General features: G+C 47.9%; 1 protein-coding gene across 1 annotated transcript; it reads left to right on the forward strand.

The window, feature by feature from the left end:
- Positions 1-2750: 2750 nt before the first annotated feature.
- LOC115188396 (NUAK family SNF1-like kinase 1) lies at positions 2751-26182 on the forward strand. Its single transcript, XM_029747205.1, has 7 exons — positions 2751-3492; positions 12958-13078; positions 17134-17285; positions 19484-19549; positions 19714-19833; positions 23504-23636; positions 25045-26182. The coding sequence occupies exons 1-7, from the start codon at positions 3184-3186 to the stop codon at positions 26166-26168; spliced, it is 2025 nt and encodes a 674-aa protein (XP_029603065.1). The 5' UTR covers positions 2751-3183; the 3' UTR covers positions 26169-26182.

A 26182-nucleotide genomic window follows, 5' to 3' on the forward strand; every position in this document is an offset into this window, starting at 1 on the left:
GAAATCATTTAGCTGTGGATACTGTGGGAAAAGCTTCAGCCAGAAGGGGACCCTAATGGCGCATATACGGACTCACACAGGCGAGCTGTGATGTGTGCGGTAAAAGCTTCACTCGAAAGTCTAACTTACTGATCCATGTGAAAAACATCCGATATCATGGAAAACAGGATGAAAACTGAAAGAAAACAGAAAATTAGGACAAAGAACTATTTAGTCATAAGATGAGAATAAAAAGGCAGGATGTGGACAATACTCTGAGTACACGCTCATAGACTCACATCCGGTGGTTGGTGAAGGACGATACGATGATACCTCTCCTAGGGATCTGCTCTCCATGCTTCAGGATTAAAGTTCCTCTGGTCTCTGATCTATTCTATTGATAACCTGCTGTTTCTCTCCACAGTGCTCTCTGCTACTCTCTGGTCTACATGGAGGGCCGAGCTACTTTACAACTGCCTGGAGGGAGAGATAGAGGTCACAGAATGAGGGTTCTAGTCTCAACACTCTCCAAGGCTTTTTAGAGGAAAATACTAACTTTTCAGGTCATGTGACAAGTGCCTTCTTCTCTGACAGTGGCACTGCTAATTAACTCAGTGATGACACTTCTCCTTTCTCCCCCTAGATGGCACTGTTTGAGATATGATCCCCATCACACCATCTCTGTTGTATGTAAAACTTGTTAGTCATTTGAAATCATTCTTCACAGACCTATGAAGATATAATGTTAAATGAATCAACACTGTTACCCATTACGAAACACATTAAAACACACACACCAAACAGGACCACGCTAAACTGAACCAGACATGACTGACCTTTCCTGGACTGACCGTAAGGGGATGTCATATATGGTGTGTATTGTGGGGTCAAAGGTGACTGTAAATCAGGATTAGGTTCTTAACGTCTGAGTGGTATACTACGAAACAAGCTAAATCAACTCAGGGTTTTCTAAAGCTAACCAGCTTCAGTTAGCTTCACATTCCAGCTCAGGTTTCATCAATACTATGACAGTGGATATTGCTTGTCCGCCTGCCGCTAACTCTAGCAGGCTTGTAGCTGCGCTTCCACGTCACACATGGTTAGTCAAACGCCAAACTCTTCGTTGAGACAATGCTGAAAAATCAACCCATGTGCAAGTCAGTGCCACAGTTTCATTTGTGAAGAAATCAAAATGAAAGAAAATTGATTTTACAAATTCAGCAGACTATGGTGTGAAATAGGCTTTTAGAAGTGCTGTCTTTATTTGATTACTTAATTAATGCCGTCTTTGGTGTGCTTATCGCTCCTTATTCTATGTGTGGAACAGCTTGTTGTGTTGTGGCCATAGACATAATCCATAGAAGGGTTTTGTGACCTCTGACCCTGTCAATTTGACTGTTAAACTCATGGGTACACTAGCAATGGCTGGCAGTCTTGACTTGAATAGGAACTACCATCTATGGTTGGTTGTGGCGGTCAGTCTGTCTTTTGCAAATTTCTAAATACAATAGTGTGAAAAAACATACAGTTTGGTAAGCAAATGCTGTCGTTACTTTTTGGTTTATTTGTTTTCATTTAAAATTGTCAAAATTAAGTAAGGTACTGAATTGTAACCCAGAAATGATTTGATATTGAGATAAAAACAGCTGCATTAGACCTTTAAATGCTCTCCAAAGGAGGACATATTGTCATTCTATTCATAAAGGCTACTAGACTAATGAATAAATAAAGGTAAACCTATGTTTGTGCATCATTGTCCCTCTGCCGAAGAGATGTCAGTATGACATCTTACTATAGCAAAATGACATTGGCTAAGGCTAGCTGGCCAGTCAAGTGGATCTATTACACTAACAAGGATCCTATCAGTAGGGTACAACAACATGAGAAGTGAGAATGTATATTGTATTTCTAATCTCTCTCTCTCTCATTCCCTTCCTGTGTGGGTGGGTGTAAATGATTTCTCTAGGGACTACAGGAGGGCCTGGTTTACCATTAGGTAGTCTGAGCACCCATAGGCACACCATGTTCAAGAGGAGTGTCACCATGTTAAGTAATTACACACATCGCCTGCTACAGAGCTATAGGACAAACCAAGTTCGCCTCATCTCAAGGTTGGAATACATTTACTGGAGAATTCTACAGAGAATTGACTAATATTGTCACGCCCTGACCTGAGAGAGGGGGTTTGTTTCTCTATGTGGTTAGGTCAGGGTGTGGGGTGGGCATTCTATGTTTTTGTATTTCTTTGTGTTGGGCCGAGTATGGTTCCTAACCAGAGGCAGCTGTCTATGACAAGCTGATTAGGAACCATACTTAGGCAGCCTGTTTTTCCTGTGGGTTTTGTGGGTAGTTGCTTTCTGTTTAGTTTGTATTAACCTGACATTTTGTTTATTTTGTCTAGTGTTCGTTTTCATTAAAAAATAACGATGAGCACTCAACACGCTGCGCCTTGGTCTCCTCTATATGACGCCAGTTACAAATATACCCCTTTATCAAAGCAAGAGCATGTCTAGTAAGACATTCATACTTTTCTAACATTGTCTTTTGCTCCACGTTTGCTTGTTCTTTCAACAGGCAAAGCCAGCGCAGTGTACAATACTTGCTTTTAGCCCATGTCTCTTTCTAATAATACACACAAAAGGCAATCATGGAAAGGGGACAGTATGGGTCTAGACCCCACCCCCCTCCTGCCGCTACTGGCTCCAGCTCCTTACACCTCTCTGACAAAAAGAAACAGCGAAAGGGAGAGAGGGCGTGTATGAAAGAGAGTCGATGAGAAACAAACCCGAACAGCTCTGTGTGTCACTCGAATACATCGCATCCACAGCTATGACCTAGGCGCGGATCGTCGCTGTCAAGACAAGCGCAACATCGGAGAGAGCAATTACGCATGGTTCTGATAGAGAATGAATGCGAAGCTGTATCCAACAATTCCAAAACGCCCGGTTGGTCTAATTTTGCTACAATTAAAGCATCAATAGGATTACCATAAGGGAGCGCCGAAAACGGAGCACAGTGGAAACGTCTTTACAATTGAGGAATAAGAGATTTTGCTCCAATAATTGAATAATTTACTTTTAATCAAAACACAAATATTTGTATATATTTGGAGGTGTATTTCTAAGGACACATACATTAAAGCACGGATAGCCGTCATTAGGTCCACTTGGATTTGATCATATTGACACTTTATTAGTTATCCTGATGGAAACTGCTTCAAAAGCTCGTCGACTATCCAATGTGTCCACGGCATCTAACGTGTCCAATGTGTCCGCGTCCAGCGCTGGGACTGAGGTAGGACAGAGCGATGTGCAGATTTGGGGGGACAGACCTTTACCTGTCGACTACCTTGGTGACGTCTCGATCCTGGATGACGGGAGATGGTCGAACTCTAGCGTGAAGAAACATCACCACAAGCACAACCTGAAGCACCGCTACGAACTGCTGGAGACGCTGGGGAAAGGGACATACGGCAAAGTGAAGAAAGCCATCGAGAGACAATCCGGCAAAGTGGTGAGTTTTAGACTCACCGCCAATAAAACGAGTGTGACAACTAATGAATAACACCAGTATAATGTTGTTTGTGATGTAAGAACATCAAAACACAGCGTCTGGCAACTGAATATAGTGATATTTTGGTGTTTCATTGATAAATATTCATAAACACTCCCATGTTCATGGCGTGCCAATCAGAAATCAATTGAGAATTCCCTGATGATGTTATGTGGGATTTCAGCTTTCCCATTTAAATTCAGAAATGAGCCCATTTAATGTGGTTTTATGGCCATAATTACACACTTGGCTTCAGGAGACAAAATCGGTTGTATTGCCTCAGAGGTCACACTGCTTATACAAGATGAGTCAAAGGTCAGTTTAAAAATACATTGGGGCCCATGTAGCTAAATGTAGTTTCCATTTATAACATGTGTTTTCAGTGTTAACAGACCTCAGAAGAATGAGTCTCTTGTCTAATTCTGTTGACTTTAACTTGTGAGTTTTGATGAGCTGAGATGCATGAGTAAAAATGAAAGTTTTGTCCCACTGAACATGCACTGACAAATCCATGTAATAATCCACCTTGAACCACCTTCCCTGTAGCCATGACATGAATTATAGGGATATTTCAGGTATTTTGTTGACTAGTACTAAAATAGGTCTAGTGGGTTATTCAACCTCTGTACTGTGTGAAGAGACAGTAGGAGGGGGGGAGAGAGCAGAGAGAGCGATACTGAGGGTATTATTTGACCTCTGGTCACCCCCTGGCTTGGCAACTAGAACTTTCCAAGTGTGAGGTATGCAGGAGGAAAGTAGACAGTCTGGTGTGTGTGTTTCCTCGTTGGGACTAACACCTAGGTGTGAAGGAAGCAGAGGCTCTTGGAGAGGTTACGTGTGGGGTACACACACACAACCTCACATATATATATACATACACGCCGAGAGCTTCTCACTTGGTCGCTGAATTGATGAGGTACCTAATGGAGAGAGAGAGAGAGAGAGATTCTCACTGGTTATCCTGTATAGTCAGGAAGAAAAGACACCACATAGCCTCCAATACATTACCCTTCTGTGTGTGGGCTCTGTCAGGCATAGAAATGCCTCCATGTCTAAGAGGTCTGGAGACATGCCTGTTTCAGGACACCCTGCTTACTAGACAGAGAGAGAGGATGAGCCAGTGAGTGAACACACACTCACACAGACAATACAAACAGAAGTCTGGATGGAATAGTTTGGGGATTTTTAGGCCGCGGTGACTCATTGAGATTAGCTGCTATAAAACCACCAGCATAGCGTACAGTCTCCTGGCTGCTACCATGCAAGAGTCTTCAGTCTCCTGGCTGCTACCATGCAAGATCGTTCAGTCTCCTGGTTGCTACCATGCAAGAGTATTCAGTCTGCTGGATGCTACCGTAAAATAGAAGTCAGTCTCCTGGCTGCTACTGTAAAATAGTATTCAGTCTCCTGGCTGCTACCATGCAAGAGCTTTCAGTCTCCTGGCTGCTACCATGCAAGAGTCTTCAGTCTCCTGGCTGCTACCATGCAAGAGTCTTCAGTCTCCTGGCTGCTACCATGCAAGAGTCTTCAGTCTCCTGGCTGCTACCATGCAAGAGTCTTCAGTCTCCTGGCTGCTACCATGCAAGAGTCTTCAGTCTCCTAGCTGCTACCATGCAAGAGTCTTCAGTCTCCTGGCTGCTACCATGCAAGAGTCTTCAGTCTCCTGGCTGCTACCATGCAAGAGTCTTCAGTCTCCTGGCTGCTACCATGCAAGAGTCTTCAGTCTCCTGGCTGCTACCATGCATGAGCCTTCAGTCTCCTGGCTGCTACCATGCATGAGTCTTCAGTCTCCTGGCTGCTACCATGCAAGAGTATTCAGTCAGCTGGATGCTACCGTAAAATAGAATTCAGTCTCCTGGCTGCTACCGTAAAATAGAATTCAGTCTCCTGGCTGCTACCGTAAAAGAGCAATCAGTCTCCTGGCTGCAACTGTAAAAGAGCATTCAGTCTTCTGGCTGCTACCATACAACAGCATTCAGTCTCCTGCCTGCTACCATGCAAGATCGTTCAGTCTCCTCGCTGCTACCATAAAAGGGCATTCAGTCTCCTGGCTGCTACCGTAAAAGAGCATTCCATCTCCTTGCTGCTACCATAAAAGAGCATTCAGTCTCCTGCCTGCTACCATGCAAGATCGTTCAGTCTCCTGGCTGCTACCATAAAAGAGATTCAGTCTCCTCGCTGCTACCATAAAAGGGCATTCAGTCTCCTAGCTGCTACCATGCAAGAGCATTCAGTTTCCTGGCTGCAACTGTAAAATAACATTCAGTCTCCTGGCTGCTACCGTGCAAGAGCATCCAGTCTCCTGGCCGCTACCGTACAAGAGCATCCAGTCTCCTGGCTGCTACCGTAAAATAACATTCAGTCTCCTGGCTGCTACCGTACAAGAGCATTCAGTTTCCTGGCTGCTACTGTAAAATAACATTCAGTCTCCTGGCTGCTACCGTGCAAGAGCATCCAGTCTCCTGGCTGCTACCGTACAAGAGCATCCAGTCTCCTGGCTGCTACCGTAAAATAACATTCAGTCTCCTGGCTGCTACCGTGCAAGAGCATCCAGTCTCCTGGCTGCTACCGTAAAATAACATTCAGTCTCCTGGCTGCTACCGTAAAAGAGCATTCCGTCTCCTTGCTGCTACCGTAAAATAACATTCAGTCTCCTGGCTGCTACTGTAAAAGAGCATTCAGTCTCCTGGCTGCTACCGTACAAGAGCATTCAGTCTCCTGGCTTCTACCGTACAAGAGCATTCAGTCTCCTGGCTGCTACCATACAAGAGCATTCAGTCTCCTGGCTGCTACCGTAAAATAACATTCATTGGGACTCTGAGTCAGTCAATCATGATACACACGGTTGAGTCGACATGTGTGTGTCTAATCTGTCTCTCTGACTGACTGACTGAACGTTTGTGTTCCCACCCTGAACCTTTTTTCCCAAAAGAGACATAAGACACAGTCATATGGTGGAGGGTTGAGAGAGCCTTTAGATTGAATGTTATGTAATTATGCAGCTTTCCCTGGCCTGGCCTGGTCTGGTCTGGTAATGTTGTTATCAAGGCAGTGAGAGGAGCAGGTTGACAGGGTCAGCCAAGCAGCAGGAAGGGAACACTTCTATGTTGACCTGTCAGGGTGTGTAAGTATGTGTGAGTGTGTGTGAGTGTGTGTAAGTGTGTGTGAGTGCCTGTGTTCTGCGCCAGCTTCTCTGAATAGATTGGTATTTCAGAGACAGGTCTAAGGAGAGAGAGAGAGAGAGACAGAGATAAGAGGGGGGGGGCTAGTCTGGTGTGTACATCACAATAAACCCCCAGTAGCATCTCTCCTCTCCAGCTGGGTTAGTCTGGTGTATACATCACAATAAACCCCCAGTAGCATCTCTCCAGCTGGGTTAGTCTGGTGTATACATCACAATAAACCCCCAGTAGCATCTCTCCAGCTGGGTTAGTCTGGTGTGTACATCACAATAAACCCCCAGTAGCATCTCTCCTCTCCAGCTGGGTTAGTCTGGTGTATACATCACAATAAACCCCCAGTAGCATCTCTCCTCTCCAGCTGGGTTAGTCTGGTGTATACATCACAATAAACCCCCAGTAGCATCTCTCCTCTCCAGCTGGGCTAGTCTGGTGTGTACATCACAATAAACCCCCAGTAGCATCTCTCCAGCTGGGCTAGTCTGGTGTATACATCACAATAAACCCCCAGTAGCATCTCTCCAGCTGGGTTAGTCTGGTGTGTACATCACAATAAACCCCCCAGTACCATCTCTCCTCTCCAGCTGGGCTATTTTGGTGTATACATCACAATAAACCCCCAGTAGCATCTCTCCAGCTGGGTTAGTCTGGTGTGTACATCACAATAAACCCCCAGTAGCATCTCTCCTCTCCAGCTGGGCTAGTCTGGTGTATACATCACAATAAACCCCCAGTAGCATCTCTCCTCTCCAGCTGGGTTAGTCTGGTGTATACATCACAATAAACCCCCAGTAGCATCTCTCCAGCTGGGTTAGTCTGGTGTGTACATCACAATAAACCCCCAGTAGCATCTCTCCTCTCCAGCTGGGTTAGTCTGGTGTATACATCACAATAAACCCCCAGTAGCATCTCTCCAGCTGGGTTAGTCTGGTGTGTACATCACAATAAACCCCCAGTAGCATCTCTCCTCTCCAGCTGGGTTAGTCTGGTGTGTACATCACAATAAACCCCCAGTAGCATCTCTCCTCTCCAGCTTGGTTAGTCTGGTGTATACATCACAATAAACCCCCAGTAGCATATCTCCTCTCCAGCTGGGCTAGTCTGGTGTATACATCACAATTAACCCCCAGTAGCATCTCTCCAGCTGGGTTAGTCTGGTGTGTACATCACAATAAACCCCCAGTAGCATCTCTCCTCTCCAGCTGGGTTAGTCTGGTGTATACATCACAATAAACCCCCAGTAGCATCTCTCCAGCTGGGTTACTCTGGTGTGTACATCACAATAAACTCCCAGTAGCATCTCTCCTCTCCAGCTGGGCTAGTCTGGTGTGTACATCACAATAAACCCCCAGTAGCATCTCTCCTCTCCAGCTGGGCTAGTCTGGTGTATACATCACAATAAACCCCCAGTAGCATCTCTCCTCTCCAGCTGGGTTAGTCTGGTGTATACATCACAATAAACCCCCCAGTAGCATCTCTCCTCTTATCATTCTCATCAACCCTGTGTTTAACATTATCTGTAATGACCATGCTGTGAATAGCAGCACCTGCTATGGTGAGCCTCCTTTCCACTCCACTGCACTGATGCAGGGCATACCCTTTCCCTAATTTCTTCATCAACCAGTCTGCCTGTAAACCAACACACCTGGTTCCTACCACAGACAAAGTCCTGGTTTGTATCTGTGACAGCTCTTCTTCTCTTATAGCTCGAGGCTAAAGAGTACACATGAACACACACACACACACACCACTGAGCCCAGTCGCCAGCTGTTGTATGGCCCAAATGGTGGTTGTGACTAACGATCCATAACCCTGGGCTGGAGGGGTAAGGGTGTGTCCGTCCTGTCTACCCAGCTGTACAGTAGGCAGGGATCACCATTCACTATCACCACAATAGACTATTCATGAGTTCAGAGCTGCGTCCCAAATGGCACTCTTCGGTCCAGAGTAGGGCACTATGTAGGGAATAGGGTGCCATTTGGGACATATATTAGACTTTGACTGTAGTTAAGGAAGGACTTAGAACCTATTCAATATAGTTCTGTTCTCTGTATTTCCTTTAATAAATTATAATATGCAACTGTAACCACATTCTACACTCTGTTTATAACCCATAAAAAAAAAATATATATATATATTTAAGTTGGACACTTAACCATAACACATGATTTGTAACCATAACACATGATTTGTAACCATAACACATGATTTGTTACCATAACACATGATTTGTAACCATAACACATGATTTGTTACTATATTACATGATTTGTAACCATAACACATGATTTGTTACTATATTACATGATTTGTAACCATAACACATGATTTGTAACCATAATACATGACTTGTAACCATAACACATGATTTTTAAAATGTTTATTTCACCAAGTAGGCAAGTTGAGAACAAGTTCACATTTACAATTGCAACCTGGCCAAGATAAAGCAAAGCAGTTCGACACATACAACAACACAGAGTTACACACGGAGTAAAACAAACCTACAGTCAATAATACAGTAGAAAAATAAGTCTATATACAATGTGAGCAAATGAGGTGAGATAAGGGAGGTAAAGGCAAAAAAGGCCATGGTGGCAAAGTAAATACAATATAGCAAGTAAAACACTGGAATGGTAGATTTGTAGTGGAAGGAAGTGCAAAGTAGAAATAGAAATAATGGGGTGCAAAGGAGCAAAATAAATAAATAAATAAATACAGTAGGGGAAGCGGTAGTAGTTTGGGCTAAATTAAAGATGGGCTATGTACAGGTGCAGTGATCTGGGAGCTGCTCTGATAGCTGGTGCTTAAAGCTAGTGAGGGAGATAAGTGTTTCCAGTTTCAGAGATTTTTGTAGTTCGTTCCAGTCATTGGCAGCAGAGAACTGGAAGGAGAGACGGCCAAAGGAGGAATTGGCTTTGGGGGTGACCAGAGAGATATACCTGCTGGAGCGCGTGCTACAGGTGGGTGCTGCTATGGTGACCAGTGAGCGGAGATAAGGGGGGACTTTACCTAGCAGGGTCTTGTAGATGACCTGGAGCCAGTGGGTTTGGCAAAGAGTATGAAGCGAGGGCCAGCCAACGAGAGCGTACAGGTCGCAGTGGTGGGTAATATATGGGGCTTTGGTGACAAAACGGATGGCACTGTGATAGACTGCATCCAGTTCATTGAGTAGGGTATTGGAGGCTATTTTGTAAATGACATTGCCGAAGTCGAGGATTGGTAGGATGGTCAGTTTTACGAGGGTATGTTTGGCAGCATGAGTGAAGGATGCTTTGTTGCAAAATAGGAAGCCAATTCTAGATTTAACTTTGGATTGGAGATGTTTGATGTGAGTCTGGAAGGAGAGCTTACAGTCTAACCAGACACCTAGGTATTTGTAGTTGTCCACATATTCTAAGTAAGAACCGTCCAGAGTAGTGATGCTGGACGGGCGGGCAGGTGCGGGCAGCGATTGGTTGAAGAGCAAGCATTTAGTTTTACTTGTATCTAAGAGCAGTTGGAGGCCACCGAAGGAGAGTTGTATGGCATTGAAGCTCGTCTGAAGGGTTGTTAACACAGTGTCCAAAGAAGGGCCAGAAGTATACAGAATGGTGCCGTCTGCGTAGAGGTGGATCAGAGACTCACCAGCAGCAAGAGCGACATCATTGATGTTACTATATTACATGATTTGTAACCATAATACATGATTTGTTACTATATTACATGATTTGTAACCATAATACATGATTTGTTACTATATTACATGATTTGTAACCATAATTCATGATTTGTTACTATAATACATGATTTGTAACCATAATACATGATTTGTTACTATATTACATGATTTGTAACCATAATACATGATTTGTTACCATATTACATGATTTGTTACCATAATACATGATTTGTTACCATATTACATGATTTGTTACCATCACACATGATTTGTTACCATCACACATGATTTGTTACCATATTACATGATTTGTAACCATAACACATGATTTGTAACCATAACACATGATTTCTAGACATCCAAGGCACCGTTGTTTTTAAACAATGTTGAGTCTAGAGGCAGACGTCTTAGTAGCCACCTAGCCTCACTTTGTTAGGAAAGTGGAAATCCAATGTACCACATACAGGGCATTACCAATACTAATATCATTCCATATGATGTAATAGAGTCTTATCAGACGTGTTGCATAATGTTCTGATACTGCTACTGCCAGCCTGCCACTATGTCTTCTGAGAAGGGGGGGATATTTTACTTCCATACACTTGTTTGCGTCCCTTATGGCACCCTATTCCCTATATAGTGTACTACGTTTGACTAGCTCGGGTATAAAGTAGTGCACTATATAGGGAATAGGGTGCCATTTGTGACACATATTTTGTCAAAGGGGAGATAAAAACTCCCTAAAAAGGAGTGATGGAGGATATGGTGCCATGAGTGACGCAGGGAATAAGGAAGTACATCTCACTGGAACTTCCTGTCCCTGTCGGCTGACTCATAACCCCCCCCCCCCCTATGAGTGTGACGTGTGGAACCAGCATGGTCTGTTTGAGATACTGTAGAGCAGTGGTTCCCAACCCCAGTCCTCCACTTCCCTCAACAGTACACATTGTTGTTGTAGTCCTGGACAAAAACCACCTGATTCCTCATTGAGGGCCTGATGATTCGTTGACAAGTTAAATCAGGTGTGCTTGTCTGGGGCTACAATAAAAATGTGTACTGTTGAGGGTACTGGAGGACTGGTGTTGAGAAACAGTGGTGTAGAGTACTGTTACTTCTATACTCTATCTGTTCCACAGTAGGACACACGTAACTCTGATTACAACTATTTATGTGGCTCTCAAGACATTGGGAGCCACACACACACACACACACACACACACACACACACACACACACACACACTGGGCTGTGTAAAATGGAACATGTATTTGTATCTAACCTCATTTAGCATCTGTTGTCTCCAGTGGGCTGGCTGCATGTCCTTCCATAAACCTAGTTTCTCTCTTCAAGGTTGTGGTAAAACTTCACCATCCATCCTCTCCTCCTCCTCCTCTGAGAGAGAGAGATATTCTTGAGGGTCTTGGCCCAGTTAGAGACACAGCCAGGTTATTTTCCACTACCAGAGGACGGGACACTGCTTATGAGCTTTATTGTGAGACCTAGAATAATCAAAAGTTTATGAGCACATAAGAGTAAAATAGTATTTATTTCCTCTCGCAGGGGACTGGACAAGTTTTACGACTCTTACAAGACCTGAAACAATAAACATAAGTACAAAAGTGAATTGACCACACAAAAGTGAAAATATACCACAGAGATAAACAATGAAACAGTATTACTGTTACTATCAATTCATCTCTTCCTATAGCCTCTGTATCTGTGGAGAGCCATGAGACTGCCAATGGAGAATACTACTCTGTTGAAGACCTGAGACCTGAACCATGCTGCCCCTCTGACCTCACTGACCCAGGGCAGGATAATACTCTGTTGAAGACCTGAGACCTGAACCATGCTGCCCCTCTGACCTCACTGACCCAGGGCAGGATAATACTCTGTTGAAGACCTGAGACCTGAACCATGCAGCCCCTCTGACCTCACTGACCCAGGGCAGGATAATACTCTGTTGAAGACCTGAGACCTGAACCATGCTGCCTCTCTGACCTCACTGACCCAGGGCAGGATAATACTCTGTTGAAGACCTGAGACCTGAACCATGCTGCCCCTCTGACCTCACTGACCCAGGGCAGGATAATACTCTGTTGAAGACCTGAGACCTGAACCATGCTGCCCCTCTGACCTCACTGACCCAGGGGAGGATAATACTCTGTTGAAGACCTGAGACCTGAACCATGCTGCCCCTCTGACCTCACTGACCCAGGGCAGGATAATACTCTGTTGAAGACCTGAGACCTGAACCATGCTGCCCCTCTGACCTCACTGACCCAGGGGAGGAGAAGCCAGAGACAGTTCTACTAAACGCTGAGCTGTTGTATTGACCCAGTATTGATCATCTGTTAGTCTCCCGTGACAGACGATAACATTTAAACGTCTGTGAATGTCATCAGGTCCTGTCAAAATACAAGGGTCACTCCAATACAACATGTTCACAGTGGACTCAGATAACTGTGTGTGTGAAGCAATCTGCAGTCACGCTCTAATCAGTGATCACGCTTCTGTTGTGTGACCTGTGTGTGATCTGCCATCAGTGTGTGATGATGTGATGTTCTCTCTCTCTCTCTCTTCTGTCAGGTGGCCATTAAGTCCATCAGGAAGGAGAAGATCAAGGATGATCAGGACATGGTTCACATCCGCAGAGAGATCGAGATCATGTCCTCCCTCAAACACCCTCACATCATCTCCATCTACGAAGGTAGGTCTGAGAGAGAGAGAGAGAGAGACAGATAGGGAGAGAGACAGATAGGGAGAGAGACAGATAGGGAGAGAGACAGATAGGGAGAGAGACAGATAGGGAGACATGGAGAGAGAGAGAGGGAGACATGGAGAGAGAGAGAGGGAGACATGGAGAGAGAGAAAGAGAGAGAGAGGGAGACGGAGAGAGAGAGAGAGACATGGAGAGAGAGAGAGACAGAGAGGGAGAGCAGTGAGTGCGTTCATTTGTTTGCCTTTGCACATACTGCACTGTACAGCGAATCAGAAGGGAACATTGGGGAGATTCCACTGAAGATTCCTCATCCCTCTGTCTCCACTATCGCCAAGCCCAACATCTGTGGATGTTTACTATGATGTTGGCTGCTTACGTAGGAACAGGGAACACACACACACACACACGACTGAGAGACCAAGTGTAACCCAAAACAAACCCAAATAACACTCAAATAGCAACACATGTAATAACATAGACTTGTATTTGTATTTTAAGTACATCTGTCTGGATAATTTGAACATTTGAGTATATTTGGATGTGAAAGCCGTCAGTGTCTTGTTGCCTTGCTGGTGTGTGTCTCATTGTGAAACCACAGAGGTTCTGTGAGGGCAGCCAGCAGTACCATCTCTGTGTTCTGTACAGTATCTGTCATCAACTATACAACAGAGTCTTTAACGGATGAATACTACATGTGTTTATTGTTGTGGTTTGGACCGAGCCCAGAAAGCCCTAGAAACCTATAGACACACACTTAATCAAGTTTATACGGCCTCGCCCCCGGTGTCACCTGAATGAGAGAGAGAGAGAGAGAAACAGGAGCAGGGAGAGAGAGAGAGGAGGAGGGAGAGAGAGAGAGAGGAGGAGGGAGAGAGAGAGAGAGGAGAAGGGCGAGAGAGAGAGAGGAGGAGGGAGAGAGAGAGGAGGAGGAGGAGGGAGAGAGAAAGAGAGAGAGAGGAGGAGGGAGAGGAGAGAGAGAGAGGAGGGAGAGAGAGAGGAGGAGGGAGAGAGAAAGAGAGAGAGAAGAGAAGGGCGAGAAAGAGGAGGAATAGAGAGAGAGAGAGGAGGGAAGAGAGAGACAAGGGAGAGAGAGAGGAGGAGGAGGGATAGAGAGATAGAGGAAAACGAGAGGAGGAGGGAGAGGGAGAGAGAGAGAGAGAGAAGAGGAGGGAGAGAGAGGAGGAGGAGGAGGGAGAGAGGAGAAGGAGGGAGGGAGGGAGACAGAGAGAGAGAAAGAGAATGAGAGAGAGGGAGGAGGAGGGAGAGAGGATGGAGAGAGAGAGAGGAGAGAGAGAGAGAGAGAGGAGGGAAAGAGAGAGAGAAAGAGAGAGATAAGAGGAGGGAGAGAGAGAGTGGAGGAAGAGGAGAGAGAGAGCAAGGAGATGCGAGAGAGAGTGCAAGGAGGGGGAGAGAGAGAGAGCAAGGAGGGGGAGAGAGAGAGAGGAGAAGAGAGAGAGAGAGAGAGAGGAGGTGGGAGAGAGAGAGGAGGAGGGAGCGAGAGGAAAAGGAGAGAGATGAGAAAGAGGAGCGGGAGAGAGAGAGAGAGAGGAGGAGGGAGAGAGAGGAGAAGACAGAGGGAGTGAGGAGATAGAGTTTCCAGTGTATCCAGTTCTGTAGTGAAGTAAAACTTGTAAAAAATAGTAATAGTAAAGTACAGATAGTACTTTAAAGTATTTTTACTGAAGTACTTTACACCACTGCCTTTGTCACCCTTCACGGTGGCAAGGTTAAAGACATGATGTATCCAGTTCTACAGGCCTATGTCACCCTTCATAGTGGCAGGGTTAGAGACATGATGTATCCAGTTCTGCAGGCCTATGTCACCCTTCATAGTGTCAGAGTTGGAGACATTATGTATCCAGTTCTGCAGGCCTATGTCACCCTTCATAGTGGCACTGTTGGAGACATGATGTCTTTGGACTCCCAGTGTTTTGGGGCCTGACCAGTCTCATTCATTAGTCTCTATGTTTAGACTAGAGGGGAGAGGGCCCACCTCTGAGTCCACTAGCCTGTATCTAATACGGATTAACTGAACTAGCTAGGTAATTACATTGAGGAGTGGCTGGAGATGACTGCCATAGGTCGCAGCTAGCAGACAGACTGAAGGCCAGACAGTCAGACGCATACAGATGGGCAGAATAAGACACACACACACACACACACACACACACACACACACACACACACACACACACACACACACACACACACACACACACACACACACACACAGTGGAACCAGCCCCCTGTAGTTTTCTGGTTCCACAGCAACAGCAGCAGATGAAGTGTCCAGGAGTCAGAGAAAGTTCAGGTTCAGTCCTGGCTAGCCAGCCCACAACCAGCACTGTAGAGATCCTTCCTTAGATGTCAAAACACTGTCTAACACAAACATGATAAATGATGAAGAAAGTTATCACCTGACCAATATAAATACCCTTTATTTTATCACATAAACGGTCTACAGTGGTCAGTTCGTGGGGAGTTTCCAGGAGCTCTGGACCTGAGTCAGCTGTTGTTATTGTGCAGAGCCATATAGTGTAGAAGGAGAATAGACAGGTCCTCTGGCAGCCTACTATCAACTGACAGGCTACTGTCGCTTAGCTCCAGGTCAGGTCCAATGGAAAGAGTTCAGGATCTGGGAGAGGAGAGGACAGACAGACAGAGACACAGAGACACAGAGACACAGAGAGAGAGAGAACAGTACTCTCCTGTCCTAGGCGAGGACATGACTCTGATATCACAGTGTTCCTCAACTATAGCAGGGTAGAACAGTGTTCCTATACACCAGCAGGGTAGAACAGTGTTCCTATACACCAGCAGGGTAGAGCAGTGTTCCTATACTATAGCAGGGTAGAACAGTGTTCCTCAACTATAGCAGGGTAGAACAGTGTTCCTCAACCTTAGCAGGGTAGAACAGTGTTCCTATACTATAGCAGGGTAGAACAGTGTTCCTCAACTATAGCAGGGTAGAACAGTGTTCCTATACTATAGCAGGGTAGAACAGTGTTCCTATACTATAGCAGGGTAGAACAGTGTTCCTCAACCTTAGCAGGGTAGAACAGTGTTCCTCAACTATAGCAGGGTAGAACAGTGTTCCTCAACTATAGCAGGGTAGAACAGTGTTCCTATACACTAGCAGGGTAGAACAGTGTTCCTATACTATAGCAGGGTAGAACAGTGTTCCTATACTATAGCAGGGTAGAACAGTGTTCCTCAACCTTAGCAGGGTAGAACAGTGTTCCTATACTATAGCAGGGTAGAACAGTGTTCCTCAACTATAGCAGGGTAGAACAGTGTTCCTCAACTATAGCAGGGTAGAACAGTGTTCCTATACTATAGCAGGGATGAACAGTGTTCCTCAACTATAGCAGGGTAGAACAGTGTTCCTCAACCATAGCAGGGAAGAACAGTGTTCCTCAACCATAGCAGGGTAGAACAGTGTTCCTATACACCAGCAGGGTAGAACAGTGTTCCTATACTATAGCAGGGTAGAACGGTGTTCCTATACTATAGCAGGGTAGAACGGTGTTCCTATACACTAGCAGGGTAGAACGGTGTTCCTATACACTAGCAGGGTAGAACAGTGTTCCTATACACTAGCAGGGTAGAACAGTGTTCCTATACTATAGCAGGGTAGAACAGTGTTCCTATACTATAGCAGGGTAGAACAGTGTTCCTATACTATAGCAGGGTAGAACAGTGTTCCTATACTATAGCAGGGTAGAACGGTGTTCCTATTCTAAACAGTTAACAGTTAACAGCAGTAAAACACAACAATGTGAACAGTATCAGTGACCTCGCCGTTGAAACACAGAAGCAAGATCACCAGTTGTGCTAAATTGGCGACAGTATGTCTCTCTGTGTTCTGTATTTACTCCAAAGGGCCCCATTGTTGAAACTGTGGACCCTGTGGGCCCTGGTCAAAAGTAGTGTTCACTATATCTGGAAATAGAGGGCTATTTGGGATGCAACCTGAGATGCGTTTGCTGATTTCAAACTCCTCCCATCCTGATGTTGTCCTCTGTGTATGTCCTTGTGTCCAGTGTTTGAGAACAAGGACAAGATAGTGATCGTGATGGAATACGCCAGTAAGGGAGAGCTGTATGATTACATCAGCGAGCGACGGCGGCTGAGCGAGCGAGAGACACGACACTTCTTCAGGCAGATTGTTTCTGCCGTGCACCACTGTCACAAGGTAAGAGATACGCTGATCTGAAGTCTGTTTTACTCTCTTCTGTATGGTAAAGGCTAGGACCTGTGGAAGGCTGAGCTGATCCTAGATCTGTGCCCTAAGCCAAAGGACATTTCTACAAGGAAGAGCTATGTAGCTACAGGACCCTACAGCAGATCAGAGTACATGACCCTACAGCAGACCAGAGTACAGGACCCTACAGCAGACCAGAGTACATGACCCTACAGCAGACCAGAGTACAGGACCCTACAGCAGACCAGAGTACATGACCCTACAGCAGACCAGAGTACATGACCCTACAGCAGACCAGAGTACATGACCCTACAGCAGACCAGAGTACATGACCCTACAGCAGACCAGAGGACAGGACCCTACAGCAGACCAGAGTACAGTACCCTACAGCAGACCAGAGTACAGACCCTACAGCAGACCAGAGTACATGACCCTACAGCAGACCAGAGTACAGGACCCTACAGCAGACCAGAGTACAGGCCCCTAAAGCAGACCAGAGTACAGGCCCCTAAAGCAGACCAGAGTACAGGCCCCTACAGCAGACCAGGGTACAGGACCCTACAGCAGACCAGGGTACAGGACCCTACAGCAGACCAGGGTACAGTACCCTACAGCAGACCAGAGTACGGGACCCTACAGCAGACCAGAGTACGGTACCCTACAGCAGACCAGAGTACGGTACCCTACAGCAGACCAGAGTACAGTACCCTACAGCAGACCAGAGTACAGTACCCTACAGCAGACCAGAGTACAGTACCCTACAGCAGACCAGGGTACAGGACCCTACAGCAGACCAGGGTACAGGACCCTACAGCAGACCAGGGTACAGGACCCTACAGCAGACCAGGGTACAGGACCCTACAGCAGACCAGAGTACAGGACCCTACAGCAGACCAGAGTACAGTACCCTACAGCAGACCAGAGTACAGGACCCTACAGCAGATCAGTTAGCTCACACAATAAGACACATAATTGCCCTTCTGTGCCCATGTAGCAGCCCATCCCCCAACCTCCACCCTCCCCTTCCCTCAGGCCCTCTCCACCTCCAGGTTGAGTGCTGTTCCCTGGGGAGATGGAGAGAGGGTTGGCCCTTTGTCCTCCACAGTCCCTACAGCTGGAGGCTATGACTGATGTCATTACTGTAGGTCCTGTTGGAGTGATGTCATATCCCCAGCTGGGAGAGAATATCCCAAATATTCTACTATGGGCCCTAGTTAAAAAAGTGTGCACTATAAAGGGAATAGGATGCCAGCTGGGAGAGGATGACTGACGGATAGGGCTGGCTACAGCTGCTGGTGACATCCTGGTGAGGGAGTTGTCGGGGGCAACCGTGACATCCTGGTGAGGGAGTTGTCGAGGGCAACCGTGACATGGTGAGGAGGGAGGAGCCGGACATAGAGATACAGTAGGTTAGGACAGGGCAGCGCTGCAGTGACAGACTGAAGGAAGTGTGGCAGAGTATAGACTTCCCCTGCTTCCTCCCTACAGATAGAGAGACAGGGAGGGAGGGAGTGTGGGAGAGTTAGAGAGAGAGTTAGAGAGAGAGAGAGGTCGACCACATCTGCCTTCCATGGTTAAGTGAATTATCAACACACAGTGCATGGTCAAACTGTTCATGTGGTTCCTCTGGTTCATGTTGAACCATGACCACACTTCCTGTCACTGGCTGAACTCCAAATGGCACCCTGATCCCTACATGCTGCACTGACTACTGCACTCATCTGGCCCAAAGTAGTGCACTATGTAGGGAATAGGGTGGCATTTGAGATGTGGATCCTGTGTCCCACATGTTTAACGGCTGTTTATGTAAATGTAAATGTTTAGTGTGTCACCCAACAACACGAGAGATGTTTATGAGAATACATTTTATCATTGAAATGAATTAAAGATGCTAGATTTATATAGAACATGTGCCACTTGAGAAGAACCATTGCGGATGAGCTCAGCAAACATGGTAGACAAAAGAAAGGTGCGCATGTGTGTGTGTGTGTGTGTACGCGGGCGTGTGTGTGTGTATGCAGGTGTGTGTGTGTGTGTGTGTGTGCGCAGGTATGCGTGTGTGTGTACGCGGGCGTGTGTGTGTATGCAGGTGTGTGTGTGTGCGCAGGTGTGCGTGTGCGTGTACGCGGGCGTGTGTGTGTGTAAATGGGTCACAGTTTAATTAGACTTGTCCTGTTTTGTCTTTGTAGAACGGAGTGGTGCACAGGGATTTAAAACTGGAAAACGTGCTGCTGGATGAAAACTGTAATATCAAGGTAAGATCTTTGACTTCGTAGAGATGATCTCTTGTCTTTCATATGCTGTACTTCAACACAGCATCTTAGGGATAGTGACAGTCTCTTTACAGGTGCAGTCAGGGATCTGCGAGTCTTATCCAAGGGTAATTTAACGTTGATTGTCATGCTCTTCTCTCCTCCAGATTGCTGACTTTGGTCTGTCCAACCTTTACCACAAAGACGAGCTCCTTCAGACGTTCTGTGGCAGCCCTCTGTACGCCTCACCAGAGATCGTCAACGGCAGGCCCTACCATGGTCCAGAGGTACACACACACACACACCAGTGGATCTCACCAGTGGAAAATCCCCAGAACAAATTCCCCCTTACAGTTGGATAAGGGAAACACTGAAGGGAACCCCCATCCCAAAAAGTGCTCTTGCTCCCTGGGCCTTCTGGGTTTGTCCTTAAGCTGACAAGTGAAGGTAGTGAACACCCGTTCCTGTCTTGGAGGAAGTTTACTCACACACACACTTCTCCCACACACACACACTTCTCCCACACACACACACATTTCTCCCACACACACACACATTTCTCACCCACACACACACACATTTCTCACACACACACACACACACACACACACACACACACACACACACACACACACACACACACACACACACACACACACACACACACACACACACACACACACACACATACATCCTGTCAGGCCCAACCAGCCAGGATTCACAGCCACTTCCCCAACAGCCAGCCCAGGTCAGCTCACTCATCTGTTACCAAACATAGACCCAGAATGACTGTGACTCCAGGATTTCACTGAGTCCCATCATTTCATGAGACATTAGGAGCCGCCCCTCTCCCACCCTACAGTAAATATTACATAATGACCCCTACACCACCTGACCCTGTGTCAACGCTCCCCTACTCCCATCTCCTTTAGCTTCCTGACCCTGTGTCACCCCTCCCCTACTCCCATCTCCTTTAGCTTCCTGACCCTGTGTCACCCCTCCCCTACTCCCATCTCCTTTAGCTTCCTGACCCTGTGTCACCCCTCCCCTACTCCCATCTCCTTTAGCTTCCTGACCCTGTGTCACCCCTCCCCTACTCCCATCTCCTTTAGCTTCCTGACCCTGTGTCACCCCTCCCCTACTCCCATCTCCTTTAGCTTCCTGACCCTGTGTCACCCCTCCCCTACTCCCATCTCCTTTAGCTTCCTGACCCTGTGTCACCCCTCCCCTACTCCCATCTCCTTTAGCTTCCTGACCCTGTGTCACCCCTCCCCTACTCCCATCTCCTTTAGCTTCCTGACCCTGTGTCACCCCTCCCCTACTCCCATCTCCTTTAGCTTCCTGACCCTGTGTCACCCCTCCCCTACTTCCATCTCCTTTAGCTTCCTGACCCTGTGTCACCCCTCCCCTACTCCCATCTCCTTTAGCTTCCTGACCCTGTGTCACCCCTCCCCTACTCCCATCTCCTTTAGCTTCCTGACCCTGTGTCTCCCCTCCCTACTCCCATCTCCTTTAGCTTCCTGACCCTGTGTCTCCCCTCCCCTACTCCCATCTCCTTTAGCTTCCTGACCCTGTGTCACCCCTCCCCTACTCCCATCTCCTTTAGCTTCCTGACCCTGTGTCACCCCTCCCCTACTCCCATCTCCTTTAGCTTCCTGACCCTGTGTCACCCCTCCCCTACTCCCATCTCCTTTAGCTTCCTGACCCTGTGTCACCCCTCCCCTACTTCCATCTCCTTTAGCTTCCTGACCCTGTGTCACCCCTCCCCTACTCCCATCTCCTTTAGCTTCCTGACCCTGTGTCACCCCTCCCCTACTCCCATCTCCTTTAGCTTCCTGACCCTGTGTCACCCCTCCCCTACTCCCATCTACTTTAGCTTCCTGACCCTGTGTCACCCCTCCCCTACTCCCATCTCCTTTAGCTTCCTGACCCTGTGTCACCCCTCCCCTACTCCCATCTCCTTTAGCTTCCTGACCCTGTGTCACCCCTCCCCTACTCCCATCTCCTTTAGCTTCCTGACCCTGTGTCACCCCTCCCCTACTCCCATCTCCTTTAGCTTCCTGACCCTGTGTCACCCCTCCCCTACTCCCATCTCCTTTAGCTTCCTGACCCTGTGTCACCGCTCCCCTACTCCCATCTCCTTTAGCTTCCTGATCCTGTGTCTCCCCTCCCCTACTCCCATCTCCTTTAGCTTCCTGACCCTGTGTCTCCCCTCCCCTACTCCCATCTCCTTTAGCTTCCTGACCCTGTGTCACCCCTCCCCTACTCCCATCTCCTTTAGCTTCCTGACCCTGTGTCACCCCTCCCCTACTCCCATCTCCTTTAGCTTCCTGACCCTGTGTCACCCCTCCCCTACTCCCATCTCCTTTAGCTTCCTGACCCTGTGTCACCCCTCCCCTACTCCCATCTCCTTTAGCTTCCTGACCCTGTGTCTCCCCTCCCCTACTCCCATCTCCTTTAGCTTCCTGACCCTGTGTCACCGCTCCCCTACTCCCATCTCCTTTAGCTTCCTGACCCTGTGTCACCCCTCCCCTACTCCCATCTCCTTTAGCTTCCTGACCCTGTGTCACCGCTCCCCTACTCCCATCTCCTTTAGCTTCCTGACCCTGTGTCACCCCTCCCCTACTCCCATCTCCTTTAGCTTCCTGACCCTGTGTCTCCCCTCCCCTACTCCCATCTCCTTTAGCTTCCTGACCCTGTGTCACCCCTCCCCTACTCCCATCTCCTTTAGCTTCCTGACCCTGTGTCACCCCTCCCCTACTCCCATCTCCTTTAGCTTCCTGACCCTGTGTCACCCCTCCCCTACTCCCATCTCCTTTAGCTTCCTGACCTGTGTCACCCCTCCCCTACTCCCATCTCCTTTAGCTTCCTGACCCTGTGTCACCCCTCCCCTACTCCCATCTCCTTTAGCTTCCTGACCCTGTGTCTCCCCTCCCCTACTCCCATCTCCTTTAGCTTCCTGACCCTGTGTCACCCCTCCCCTACTCCCATCTCCTTTAGCTTCCTGACCCTGTGTCACCCCTCCCCTACTCCCATCTCCTTTAGCTTCCTGACCCTGTGTCACCCCTCCCCTACTCCCATCTCCTTTAGCTTCCTGACCCTGTGTCACCCCTCCCCTACTCGCATCTCCTTTAGCTTCCTGACCCTGTGTCACCCCTCCCCTACTCCCAACTCCTTTAGCTTCCTAAGAAAAGCCCTTCCTCGGTTTGACACAGCCTGTCAAAGAGGCCGAGACCGACAGAGTCCCAGCCAACAATCACAGCTCTAGACACACACACACACACACACACACACACACACACACACACACATTCTGAGGTTATGGAGTCAGGGGAGTAGACTTCCCATAGACTAATCATCCATTGTTTCCCAGCTAGCTGTGATTCCTGGAGATAATCTCAGCTAATCAGAGAATACAGCCTGTGTCCCAAATTAAACCATACTCTCTATGAGCCCTGGTCACTACATAGGGAATAGGCTGTCATTTGGGCCCGAAGCCTAAGGTTTATACCTCAGAGCCAAAGGCAACCTCATCAGAACAGAACCCAATCACTTAAGTCACAGACCTTGACATGGCTTTTACGACAGCAATCAGTGTGTAAAGAACGGAGTGTTTGGAGAAGATACAGCATCTTGTTATTGTTTCTGTTAAAACACATTAAAGGGCCATTATCTTAGCCAGCAGAGGGGTGTGAAAACAGTAGGAAGTGAACCAATGACAAACCAACAGTAGTAAATCAGCAGCCTTGGGGAATGTGTGCTACTGAGGCCACCATACAAGAACGCTTTGGAGAAATGATGTGTTGTCTACCTATCACAAAGGTGTTGTATTGTAACTACCAGTGTGTTGTGTTTCCAGGTAGACAGTATTGTAACTACCAGTGTGTTGTGTTTCCAGGTAGACAGTAATGTTTCCAGGTAGACAGTATTGTAACTACCAGTGTGTTGTGTTTCCAGGTAGACAGTTGGGCCCTTGGAGTGCTTCTCTACACCCTGGTCTATGGGACCATGCCCTTCGATGGGGAAGACCACAATAAACTAATCCGCCAAATCACCAATGGAGAGTACAGGGAACCTACACAGTCCTCAGGTACTAGTTTAACACTGTTGCTGTCCCCTCTTTCTTTCTCTCTCTGCAGCTGTCTCCTCTCTCTCTCTCTGTATCTGTCTCCTCTCTCTCTCTCTCTCTCTCTCTCTCTGTAGCTGTCTCCTCTCTCTCTCTCTCTCTCTCTGTAGCTGTCTCCTCTCTCTCTCTGTAGCTGTCTCCTCTCTCTCTCTCTGTAGCTGTCTCCTCTCTCTCTCTCTGTAGCTGTCTCCTCTCTCTCTCTCTGTAGCTGTCTCCTCTCTCTCTCTCTGTAGCTGTCTCCTCTCTCTCTCTCTATAGCTGTCTCCTCTCTCTCTCTCTGTAGCTGTCTCCTCTCTCTCTCTGTAGCTGTCTCCTCTCTCTCTCTCTGTAGCTGTCTCCTCTCTCTCTCTCTGTAGCTGTCTCCTCTCTCTCTCTGTAGCTGTCTCCTCTCTCTCTCTCTGTAGCTGTCTCCTCTCTCTCTCTGTAGCTGTCTCCTCTCTCTCTCTCTGTAGCTATCTCCTCTCTCTCTCTCTCTCTCTCTCTTTCTCTCTCTCTGTAGCTGTCTCCTCTCTCTCTCTCTGTAGCTGTCTCCTCTCTCTCTCTGTAGCTGTCTCCTCTCTCTCTCTGTAGCTGTCTCCTCTCTCTCTCTGTAGCTGTCTCCTCTCTCTCTCTGTAGCTGTCTCCTCTCTCTCTCTCTATAGCTGTCTCCTCTCTCTCTCTCTATAGCTGTCTCCTCTCTCTCTCTCTGTAGCTGTCTCCTCTCTCTCTCTCTGTAGCTGTCTCCTCTCTCTCTGTAGCTGTCTCCTCTCTCTCTCTCTCTGTAGCTGTCTCCTGTCTCTCTCTCTCTCTCTCTCTCTCTCTCTGTAGCTGTCTCTCTCTCTCTCTATGTAGCTGTCTCCTCTCTTTCTCTGTAGCTGTCTCCTCTCTCTCTCTGTAGCTGTCTCCTCTCTCTCTCTGTAGCTGTCTCCTCTCTCTCTCTCTCTCTCTCTCTCTCTGTAGCTGTCTCCTCTCTCTCTCTCTCTCTCTGTAGCTGTCTCCTCTCTCTCTCTCTGTAGCTGTCTCCTCTCTCGCTCTCTCTCTCTCTGTAGCTGTCTCCTCTCTCTCTCTCTCTCTCTCTCTCTCTGTAGCTGTCTCCTCTCTCTCTCTCTGTAGCTGTCTCCTCTTTCTCTCTCTGTAGCTGTCTCCTCTCTCTCTCTCTGTAGCTGTCTCCTCTCTCTCTCTCTGTAGCTGTCTCCTCTCTCTCTCTCTGTAGCTGTCTCCTCTCTCTCTCTCTCTGTAGCTGTCTCCTCTCTCTCTCTCTGTAGCTGTCTCCTCTCTCTGTAGCTGTTTCCTCTCTCTCTCTGTAGCTGTCTCTTCTCTCTCTCTGTCTGTTAAATAATTCCATAGATTGCTGCTAAAGTCTCTGTCCTCCTCACCTTCCACTCTCTCCCAGATGCTCGTGGTCTGATCCGCTGGATGTTGATGGTTAACCCGGAGCGTCGAGCCACGGTGGAAGACATCGCCAACCACTGGTGGGTCAACTGGGGCTGGAAGACCACTGTGTGTGACTGTGACATCCAGAAGGACAACACTGGCTGCACCTCTTCTCCAACGCTAGCACGCTTTATCGACTGGCAGAACCGCACCACAGAGTCACCCAGCGTGGCGCCGGTCAAGCCTCCCCGCTCGGAACCCCCCGCCGTACCCCCCCACGCTGGTCGCCAACGCCTGAGGAAGTGCAGGAAGGAGAATGATAGCGGAGTGCTCCACCATCACACCGCGTGGGAAGACAAAGACAAACCAGGACTGAAGAGGCCCAAGGGGATCCTGAAGATGCATGTGTCTGAGCAGAGGTCCCACAGCCTGGGGGAGATCGAGCTGAGTCGCTCCCTGCACTTCCACGAGGGAAGGGAGCTGCCCTCCAGCCCCGAGAGGGATGAGGAGGAGGACGATGATCAGGATCGCCTGGGGGTCTCGCCGGCCAAGATGGTGCCCACCCTCCCCAAGAAGGGCATCCTGAAGAACAACCAGCAGCGGGAGTCTGGCTACTACTCCTCTCCAGAACGCAGTGAGTCCTCTGAACTGCTAGGGGGCAGCACCTCCATGGCCCCACCCGCCAGCTCACCAACAAAGAGGTCCATGGGGAGAAAGGGCATATTGAAGCGTAATGGGAAATACAGCAACTCCACTTCCTTCCACAGTGGCTTGTCCAATATGGGCTACCATGGAGAGACTCAGGGGGACTCAGGCCTCTCTCGCAGCCAGAGTAGACCCTCCAGTATTGTCTCTGAGGAGATGGGTCTCTCCAGTGTTCCTCCCTTAATGGGAATGGATTGGTCTCCCTCGTCCCCGCAGCCCAACGTCAGGGCCTGTATGTCGGCTGAGGATCTACTCCAGCTGGCAGGCTTCAGACGGGGCCTCCAGACGGCTGCAGGGGGGCTCCATGGGGGGAAGGTGGGGACCCGAGGGACACCAGGGTCTCCTGGGGACGATGGAAGCTTCTCTCTGCTAGGAGACATGGACGATATGACCCAGGTCTACCAACACGCCCTGGACATCAGCAGCAAACTGACCTAGGGGAGTTAGGGGAG

This window comes from Salmo trutta, unplaced genomic scaffold, assembly GCF_901001165.1.
Source record: "Salmo trutta unplaced genomic scaffold, fSalTru1.1, whole genome shotgun sequence".
Classification (NCBI taxonomy): domain Eukaryota; kingdom Metazoa; phylum Chordata; class Actinopteri; order Salmoniformes; family Salmonidae; genus Salmo; species Salmo trutta.